Raw genomic sequence first — 10,712 nt, forward strand, 5'->3', positions numbered from 1 at the left:
TTCCTGCTGTTGGGTGTGGCCTATTATGCTAATGAGTTCCTGCTGGGCTTTTTCTACAAAAAGAGCCCTGATAATTACAATAATTGCAGCTTTGTTGTTATTGAGGTCATTTACAAAAAGGGAAGATCAAATTGACCACCAAGAAGTGGGGAGAAACAGATAAAACGTTTTCACCCTTCTACAACTCATTCCTGTCGTCTTAATGAAAGAGGTAATAAAAGTGAAAATATTCAGCGTCGTCTTTCCTTTGAGAGGTAATTTAAATAAGCGATAATCTCACACTATCTCTAAAACACAGCTATTGTTGGTAATCTGCAAAGACATTTAGATGAGGTGGATATTATTCTGAAATTTTTCCATTTTTGTGTAATTATAGGAGATTTGTTTTCGTAGGTTCTCCAGATATCTAGCCATTTATCTTGGGTGAGTTCTGTGAAACTAACCCAAGATAATCCCAAGGTAACTTTGGAAGAAGGGATACAGAAGTTTCTGTGGAGAAGCTTAAATGGGCTTCTCTGTAGTTTGATGTGTGCAAAACATGCCGGAAATGGCGGAATCTATCCTGAGCTTTCGGGAGACAGTGGGATATTTTTTAACAGTCTAAAGCAAATCAGAACATGTTTTACATGGACACCCTCTGGTTTTCTGTCTTCTACAGAATGACTTTAAAAAAACTGCACAGAGGAGCCCGTTCAGCACATTCTATTCATGCTCAGTATAAATAAATAAGATTTTTTAAAAAGTTTTGGCCTAGAATGAGTGTGCATTTGGACCCTTTGCAGAGGATGAAGGTTGGGTTTTAGTGGAGGGGTGGGGGAAAGGGAAAAAGAGGAAGGAAGGAGAGGTCTGCCTCAGAATCTTGGCTTGGCCGGCGTCGGTTTCCTTCAACACTGGCTGGCCCACAGCGAAACCGCTCAGAGTGGCAGAGAGACCGGAGGAGAGGCCGCTTGTTAACTTCTTCCCTGCTGCTGGACCAGGAGAGAGACTCCTCCAAGCTGAGATTTGGGAACGATGTTCTCCACATGGGCTCTGCTTTTTCTTTTAATGCTGAGTAAGCCAGCACTGGGTAAGTGTTTTCATCGTTTTCGGAAGGCAATGGTGTAGAAGCGGCTGTCTTGAAAAGAGAAAAGAGGAAGAAACAGGTTTTAAAATATGCTGATGCTGGGTCTTGAAAAGCCAAGTTCCATTGCAGCAAAGTCCGGTGCAGGCAACTAGCCCTATTTCAACTGCGATTGTGCTTTGAGTAGCCATTTAATTGCTTCCAGGGCTTACCAAAAACACACAATACGTCGCGCTGTTGCCAAAGGGGCACTGAGAAGATGGCATAGTGGTTGTGATCAGTGTTCCCTCTAAGCTGAGTTAGTGTGAGCCAGCTCACAGTTTTTTAGCCTCCGGCTCACAGATATTTGTCTTAGCTCAGGAAGGAGGGCTCCAGAGCCAACTAAGTTTTGCAGCAGCCAAATCGCTCGCTCACAACTTTAACGCCCGTAGCTCACAAAGCAGAATTTTTGCTCACGAGACTCCACCGCTTAGAGGGAGCATTGGTTGTGATGCCAACCCCCCATTGTGAATACCACTGTGGCTTTCCCGAACAACATTCCACCAGGGGAAACTTAGGAAACAGTAACAAAAAAAATCTCGCAAACTGATTTTTATTTCCCCCCTCTCTTGTTTAACAATGCTTCCTTTCTAGCTTTCTTGTATGTGGAAAGGGAGTAGAGAAGGAAAATGTTTTGCAGAAAGCTGGATCTTTGATTTAGTATGTGTGTAATTTTTTAAAGGGAAAAATACGGTCTTGTGTCAGGCTAGGCAAGGGCAAAATCCAGCCAGAGGGACACATGATTAAGGCTGCTGTTCTACGCTGTCTTCTTTGGGAATCAATGTGGCATTTAATGTTCTGGGTCTTACATCTGGAGGAACCTGCCTTGGGGGAGTTGTTCACAAACCTTATCTTTCATGCTGAAATTAATAGGACATAAGTGTCAAACTTGCTATGCCTTTTATGGCTCATTTGTCATGGCAACTGAGAGGGGAGTGTGGGAGAGTGTGAAACTGAAATGCTTTTGCCGGGTTGCTTTGAAGTAGCCTGCTGTCCTTATCAATGCTCCCTCTAAGCTGATTAGATATGGTTAGAGGTCATTCACCTGTGAAGTAAGGAACTATCAGCTATGCAGCCTGCCAGGATATAGGAACAGATGTCCGCTACCCTGGAGTAAAAGCCAGGGGGGGGAAACCCTTAACATGGATGGATGTGTTCTATACAAAGATCGCCAGATGCAGACGTTTGCTCTCTCTTTTTTTATATACCGCTGGAGAAGCCCAATGAAATATATAGGTGAGGCTGGAAACCCATTTTGAACGGCATTTCCTTTGAGTCAGTAGTCAGTCCAAAAGTTTATATTCCCACCCTAACCACAAAACCCATCTTCTGTCAGAACGTTTGTATTTAGGGCTTTCTAATAGTGGGAACCAATCAGGATTTTATCGTGAAGTTACTCCAGGGGAACAGTTCTGATTTAATGGGATGGGATGGGGAGGAGTCAGGTTTTCATGAAGCCAAACACAAATGGAATAAATACTATGGCTTTGGTGGATGAGCGGTCATTTCTTCACTGGTGCAGGATTTGTAGCTCTTGCTCTCTGGTGGGTTTGCTGTGCTGGTCTGAAGCCACAGAACAAAGTTTGGGGCCAGTGGCACCTTTTAAGACCAACAAACTTTGATTCTGGGGATAAGCTTTTGTGTGCATGCTTATCCCCAGAATTAAACTTTGTTGCATGCAGACAAAAGTTTATGCCCAGAATTAAACTTTGTTGGATGCACTTTGTTGCATGCACATGAAAGCTTATAGTAAAGGTAAAGATTTCTCTTGCTCGAAAGCCTGTAGAATCCGACTCGAGGGGGCGGTGCTCATCTCCGTTTCCAAGCCAAAGAGCCAGTGCTGTCCGAAGACATTTCCGTGGTCATGTGGCCGGCATGACTAAATGCCAAAGTGCACGGAACACTGTTACCTTCCCCCCCGAAGTAGTACCTATTTACTTGCAATTTCTTGCTTTCAAACTGCTAGGTTGGCAGGAGCTGGGGCCAGAGATGGGAGCTCACTCCGACACGCGGCACTTGGGTCTCGAACTGCTGAACTACTGACCTTCTGGTCTGCAGTTCAGCGTCTTAACCACTGAGCCACGGCAGCTACTTGAACGTTTATACCCAGAATTAAACTTTGTTGGTCTTAAACGTGGCTGACTGGACTCAAACTTTGCTCTGTTTTAAAAAACGGCTTTATGTTTTAACAGAGGTCATTTCGTGGGGATCGCGGGGGATCGCAGTTCCCCCGGGTGAGGTACGGGGGCAAGGCACATGACGAAGCCCCGCCCCCTGCTTCCGGCTGCCTCGCTTCCGGCCCTCATTCAGCCAGGAGGAGGCAGGAGAAGAGGGAGGGTAAGTTGCTTCCTCCCCGCCTCTCCCCACCCCTGCCTGCCTGGGGCCAGGGAGGGCCTTGGTGGGGCTTCCTCGCACTCCCGCCGGCCTTGCAGGTCCACCGCCGGGCCCCTCATGGGGTTCGGCAGTGGAGCTGCAAGGCCGGCAGCGGCGGCCGGAACCGTTGGGGGTGGGGTGTGTGGCCTTATGACACACTTCCGGTGAAGTCAGGGGGTGTGGCATATGCTGAGTTCCCCTAGCTCTTTTTCTACAAAACGACCCTGCATTTTAAAATGGATAATGGTTATTTTACGTCGATTTCATGCTGCTGCCACCTCAGGATAATCTTTTACTCCAAAAGTCCATATATACATTAAATAACACAACAGACCCTTTTTGGTCTTCCCTTCTCCCTCATTCCCCCCCCCATGAGAAAAAGGCGACTATTCCTTAGGTCAGGGGCTGCTGGGAGATGTAGTCCTTCAGGGATTCCATTAGCCCACATTCGCAGGAGGCGGGGTGGCGGTGGGGGGGGAGATGTGTTTTGTGAGGTCCACAGGTACAATGCTCCCTCTAAGCTGTGGAGTCTTGTGAGCAAAAATTCTACTTTGTGAGCTACTGGCATTAAAATGGGGAGCGAGCAGTTTGGCTGCTGCATCAGTTAGTTTGCTCTGGAGCCCCATCCTTCCTGAGGTGAGATAAAAATGTGGGCGCCAGAGGCTAAAAAACTGTGAGCTAGCACACACTAACTCAGCTGAGAGGGAACATTACACAGGTGTAGTCTGGATGCATTCAAAATAAAACGATGAAACAATAATACCCCAGACAACAGTGTGATCAACATACAGCTCATGGAGTCAGCCCAGGGTTGCCAAGCCCCAGGTGGGACCTGGAGATCTCCAAGAATTACTATGGGGATATAGCAGAGTTTTGCCCAATCCTGGAAGCATGGTACTGAGTGCAGTAAGTGAATCTCCAAAGAAGGATGTTGCAAGAAAGGGTTAACTGACATTTATGCAAGTAGATCCAGCTCACATTCAGGTTGCAGTCGAAAGGAGGGAGAGAAGCCTAACCTAGAGAGGACTTTCCCTCTCACAAATGGCGAGGTTGTGCATGTTGGAGTATGCGGGCATTGTGTCCACATGCATCTCCATGGAAGGCCATGTAAAGAGAGTGAGAGGACATAGGGAGTGAGAGGACAAAAAGAGAGAGGAGGGGTCAGAGGGCAGCCCCCAGGTTATGACAAAGAGAGGCCTCTCATTCAAGGAGATGACACCTAGACACACTTTGAGTGATGTAGCAACCCCCCCGGCCCAGTTTCCAGGCATGCTGAGTCACTGACTCCAACCATTACAACCAGGGGTCATTTCGTAGAAAAAGAGGTGCAGGAGCTCATTAGCATAATTCATTTGCATATGCCACACCCCCTGACATCACTGGAGGTTTTTCAGAAGGCAACACCCAGTGCTCAGGCTCCACTGGACTGTTTTGGATTGCTAGCTATTGTTGGGGGGGGGACGTGCAGATCTCTCCTCACAGAGGAGGGAGAACTTGTACCTGAATAAAACTTGGTCTTAAAGGTGCCACTGGACTGTTTTGGGCCGGGGGGCCGGGGGGGGCGCTCTGCAACTTACCTGCCTGCTTCTTGCTCTGAGTGAGGGCTGCTGGGAGCAGTGGGTGGGGCTTGTTGCATGTGCCCACCCCCTTGGCTCTTTACTGCCGGAGCTCCGCTCCAGTGCGCTCCCGCAGGAAATGACCCCTGATTACAACTGCTCTCCAGACTGCAGAGGTCAGTTCCCCAGGAAGAAATGGCAGCTTCTATGACATCACAACCAGTGTTCCCTCTAAGCTGAGTTAGTGTGAGCCAGCTCACAGTTCTTTAGCCTCCGGCTCACACGTTTTTTTGTCTTCGCTCAGGAAGGGCGGGTCCAGAGCAAACGAATCGATGCCGCAGCCTGCTCACCACTTTAATGCCAGCAGCTCACAAAGTAGAATTTTGGCTCTCAAGACTCCACGGCTTAGAGGGAGCGTCGCAACCCTGCAGAGGTCTCTCCCCTCTCAGAACGCCACCCTCCCCAGACTCCAACCCCAAGTGTCTGGGAGTTTCCCAACCCAGACCTGACAACCCTATGTCGGTCACTGTTTCTGGAGCAAAGCACTTGTAGCATCTGGCCTTTTCCAGAAAATCTGTTAAATGCAGGGTTGCCAGGCAAAGCAGGCAGGCCTGGCAACCAGCGGAGGGACTTATTGGTGGGTTTCAGCAGTGACATCATAATGACATTGCTGGTGACATCACCGCTGTGTTCTTGCGAGTGTTGCTGGGCGACGGCGGGGACTAGGTTTTCTAGGCCCTCCTTGGCTACCAGCAGGCAATTGGGGGGGGTTGCCAGCTCCAGGGTGGGGAACTCCTGGAGATTTGGGGGTGGAGCCTGGAGAGGACAAGGAACCTCAGTGGGGTACAAGGCCACAGAGAGTCCCCCCTCCAAAGCATCCCTTTCCTCCAGGGGAACTGATCTCTGTAGTCTGGAGATGAGCTGTGATTCCGGGGGGTCCCCAGGCCCCACCTGGAGGCTGGCACCCCTACCAGGGACACTCTGGCATTGGGGCAAAACTCAATGTTTAAAACATAGATTTTTGGCCAAATGCCAGTGCATCCCCAGTGCACCCAGCCATGCACTATACAGCCAGCGTGGTGGTTACGAATGTTGGACTGGCATCCGGGAGATGCAGGTTCGAATCCCCACCTGTGCCATGGAAGCCTGTGTTGGCGGCGTTTAAATATGCAAGAAAACGGAGCCCTGACTGTTTGGAGAAAAATAAGTAGGTTTATTAAAGAAGAACAAACTGTTGCAGAACATAGAAAGGAGAGCAAACCTTAACTGTCAGACCCGTCTGCTGAAGGAGGAACAATAACAAGAAGACAGCAGGAAGTCTCCAGAAGAGCCAATCAGGAGACAGCAAGGACATAATTTGAGAAGGTTTTGTTGTTCAGTCGCACAGTCGAGTCCGACTCTTCGCGACCCAATGGATCATCTCCCGCCAGGCCCTCCTGTCTTCCGCCGTCCTCTGAAGTTGGCTCAATTTCATGTTCATTGCATCGATGACACTGTCCAACCATCTCATCCTTTGCCGTCCCCGTCTTCTTTGACCTTCAATCTTTCCCAGCATCAGGGTCTTCTCCAGGGAGTGCTCCCTTCTCATTGGGTGGCCAAAGTATTTGAGCTTCAGTTTCATTATCTGGCCTTCCAGGGAACAGTCAGGGTTGATTTCTTTTATAGCTATGCTATCCACCAGTCCTTCCACTGTCCCCCTGCAGGGTGGTCGTCATATCTTCTTCATAGGGCTGTACTAGAGACCTTGTGTATTCCAACAGCTCGCTGGGTGATCCTGGGCCGATCACTTTCTCTCAGCCTCACCTACCTCACAGGGCTGTTGTTGTGAGGATAAAATGGGGAAGAGGAGAACACTGTAAGCTGCTTCGGGCCCCCATTGGGAGAAAGCAGGGTACAAAATAAAAATATAGACGTGCTAACGATTGCTGCCATCCCACAGTAAGTTGCACTAACCGCCTTCCCTAACTGTATTGCAATTTTTAACATTCTTAAAACTGTTTCTATTTCTGAACACAATCAGTTCTTTTCTCTGCAAATGCAGACCAGCTAAGCCAAAGCATTCAGCCAAGGGAGTTCATATTTCTGCGCTGTTGTATTTTAGACAGAAGGGAAGTTGTCATGGAAATCACAAACGCGAAGACTAAAAGCTCTGTAGTCAAGAACATAAGAAAAACCATGCTGGATCAGACCAGCGGTCCATCTTGTTCAGCACTAGAAGTTTACTGCCTTTGGATGTGGAGGTTCCCTTGTGTTTCGACTTCATAATGGAAAAGATGGGGGCTTATGTTTGCCCCATGTTCATCTGCTGAGAAGAAAAAGAAGACGAAGAAGAAGAAGAAGAAGAAGAAGAGGAGGAGGAGGAGGAGGAGGAGGAGGAGGAGGAGGAGGTGGAAGAGGAAAAGGAGAAGGAGGAGATTGGATTTATACCCCGCCCTTCACTACCCAAAGGAGTCTCAGAGCAGCTTAAAAACTCTGTTCCCTTCCCCTCCCCACAACAAACACCCCCCTGTGACGCAGGTGGGGCTGAGAGAACTCTTTCAAGAACCGCCCTTGAGAGAACAGCTCTGAGAGAACTTGTGACTGACCCAAGGTCACACCAGCAGCTGCATGTGGAGGGGTGGGGGAAACAGACCGGGTTCTCCCAGATTAGAGTCCGCGCTCCTAACCACGGCACCAAACTGGCTCTCCCCCAGGATCCTGGCACACTGCTGTCGCCTTCTTTGTGAATAACTTTCAGGATGCAGGATAACATAAGGTGAACTGTATTAGCAATTTACATAACTTAGACCTTGGCTTTAGAAGGGGGCAGGCTGCCTGGCTGCTTCAGCTATGACTCTGCTCATCTGCGCTCTGACCCTCTAGGATCTTCATTGTGTTAAGCGCCACCCACTGAAAGGCATTGTGTCCTCCAGGGGTCGTTTCGTAGAAAAAGAGCTAGGGGAACTCATTAGCATAACTCATTAGCATATGCCACACCCCCTGACATCAGGGGCCCGGCAGTGGACCTGCAAAGCCGGCGGGAGTGCGAGGAAGCCCCGCCAAGGCCCTCCCTGGCCCCAGGCAGGCAGGGGTGGGGAGAGGCGGGGAGGAAGCAACTTACCCTCCCTCTTCTCCTGCCTCCTCCTGGCTGAATGAGGGCTGGAAGCGGGGCGGCCAAAAGCAGGGCGTGGGGCTTCGTCGTGTGCCCCGCCCACCGCACCTCACCCCGGGGGAACTGCAATCCCCCGCGATTCCCCCCCGAAATGACCTCTGATGTCCTCACATGGGGTGGTAGGCAGGCCCATTGGTCTTCACCATGATGTGGACTAGGTCTGTCAATCCCTCAGTCAGGGAAGGGATTCCCCCAGCCCCAGGTCCTGTTGCCGGCCAGCCTTCCAAGCAGCTGCAGGAGACATATTTTAAATATATATATATAAATGGAGGTACGTGCCCCATTACGTCACTTCCAGGGGAAACGCAGATGTGATGGAGGGAAGAAGAAGAGATTGGATTTACACCCTAACCAATGTTCCCTCTAAGCTGTGCAGTCTTGTGAGCAAAAAATCTACTTTATGAGCTACTGGCATTAAAGTTGTGAGCGAGTGATTTGCTGCTGCATAAATTAGTTTGCTCTGGAGCCATCCTTCCTGAACTAAGGCAAAAATGTGTGAGCTAGAGGCTAAAACACTGTGAGCTAGCTCACACTAACTCAGCTTAGGGGGAACACTGACCCTAACCCTTCACTACCTGAAGGCGTCTCAGAGCGGCTTACAATTTCCTTTCCCTTCCCCTCCCCACAATGGACACCCAAGTGAGGTCAGTAAGGCTGAGAGAGCTCTCTCGAGAAGTGTTCATGAGAGAACTGTTCAAGGTCACACCAGCAGCTGCATGTGGAGGAGCGGGGAAATCAAACCCGGTTCTCCCAGATTAGAGCCCGAGCTCTGAACCACCACACCAAACTGGCTCTCACACCAAACTGGCTCTAGGGATCACTGGAAACTTTGTGATTTTACTACAGATTTTCTGTAGTACAGATAGTGGAGAAATTTCACATGCCGAACGAGACTCTCTCACCTTCAGCCTTTCCTGGAAGTAGGGTTGCCAACCTCCAGATGGCACCTGGAGATCTCCTGCTGTTACAATTGATCTCCATTGAGACCAAGACCCGTCCCTCCCCGGAGAAAATGGCTGCTTTGGAGGGTGGATTCTCTGGCTTTATACTCTGCTGGGGTCCCTCCCCTCCCCCAAGCCCCGCCCTCCCCAGGCTCCACCCGCAAAGCCTCCAGGCCTTTCCCAGTACAGGGCTGGCTCCTGTCCTTGAAGTGATGTAACAGCCCATGCAATGGCCCAGGGCCCCCAGTCCTCCCACCGGTAACCCTTACGTGGTCTGAGAACGCAGCCCAAATGGCGCTCCTTGCCCCCGCGTCTCGCCAGTGCAGCGGCAAGATCTCCATGAGAGTGTGACGCACCATTGTCACTCTGCCTGTTGAAGATCCACCAACAAGTTTCTAAGAAACCTCAAGATTCCTTGGAACTCTGCTCGGAAAAACCACACACACGCGAGCGCACGCATTGCTTTGCTGGAGCAAAATAATCGCTTCCTGCATTTCACAAACCGGTCTTGGGAAATAGCGAGCATGACCTCAGCACTCCAGTTTGCATGCCCCCCACCCTCCCTTCCTCGCAGAGAGCGGCTCCCCACCCTTGGCTACAAGCCACCCTTCCCAATCTGTGTTTTGTTCCAACAAGAGACGCGGCGTTCCCGCTCTGCAAAGCAAGCAACCAAACAAGACGATTCATACGCCGCGCACAACTTGCAGATAACAGAAAGAGGCAGACCGGTCAAATGCCCTGCCCCCTCCCCCCGGGAAAGGCAGTTACTGGCTTAACTGAGAACAGAAAGATTTTACTCAAGCGTACTCCTAAGAGGGCCAGGAGGAGAGAGCAGGCGGCCAAGGAGTGCCTCACTTCATACTCATCAGCCCAAGAAATTCCAAGCAGATGTTAGCATTGCATGCGGAAACAGTGATACACAGAACTGCGGGCAGTTTGCATCTCAGAGCTACAAAGGCTTTCCCTCTGTTGGAAGCAGAAAAGGGCAAGAGTCCAGTCCCACCTTAAAGACTAACAAAATTTGTGGCAGGGTAGGAGCTTTTGTGAGTCAGGGCTCACGTCCTCAGATACAGCTAGAATGGGAGTCCATCTCTCCTATTTACTGGAAAGTGGAGAAATTTCAGATGCCGAATGAGACTAGCAGGCAAATGACAATAGCAGGTCAATGACAGTAGCAGGCCTTGTTGGATTTAGGTGAGATACACGGAGGGGTAATAAGCATGGAGAAATCAGCATTAATAATGAGACAGGAAACCTAGGTCTTGATTCAATCCAGGTGGATGCATTGCCTTGAGCTTCGTTATCAGTTGCAGTCTCTCTAACCTCCCTTTGAAATTCCTTTGTAAGAGAACTGTTACTCTTAGGTCAGCAACTGAAAGCCCTGGCAGGTTAAAATGTTTCCCCACTGGTTTTTGAATGTGGTGGTTCCCAGGGGTCATTTCGTAGAAAAAGAGCTGCAGGAACACATTAGCATAACTCATTAGCATAACTCATTTGCATATGCCACACCCCCTGACACCACCAGAAGTGTGTCAGAAGGCAACACCCACCACTCAGGCTCCACTGGACTGTTTTTGGATTGCTAGCTATTG

At 49.7% G+C, this 10,712-nt stretch overlaps 1 protein-coding gene across 1 annotated transcript in view; it reads left to right on the forward strand.

The window, feature by feature from the left end:
- Nucleotides 1-839: 839 nt before the first annotated feature.
- Nucleotides 840-10,712, forward strand: part of PLAC9 (placenta specific 9) — a 25,493-nt gene continuing 15,620 nt past the window's right edge. The window contains exon 1 of the mRNA XM_015422765.1: nucleotides 840-1,066. Within this exon, the coding sequence (XP_015278251.1) occupies nucleotides 1,012-1,066 (55 nt within the window). The 5' untranslated portion in view covers nucleotides 840-1,011. The remainder of the gene's footprint in view (nucleotides 1,067-10,712) is intronic.

This window comes from Gekko japonicus, unplaced genomic scaffold, assembly GCF_001447785.1.
Source record: "Gekko japonicus isolate JY-2015 unplaced genomic scaffold, Gekko_japonicus_V1.1 scaffold3315, whole genome shotgun sequence".
NCBI lineage: Eukaryota > Metazoa > Chordata > Lepidosauria > Squamata > Gekkonidae > Gekko > Gekko japonicus.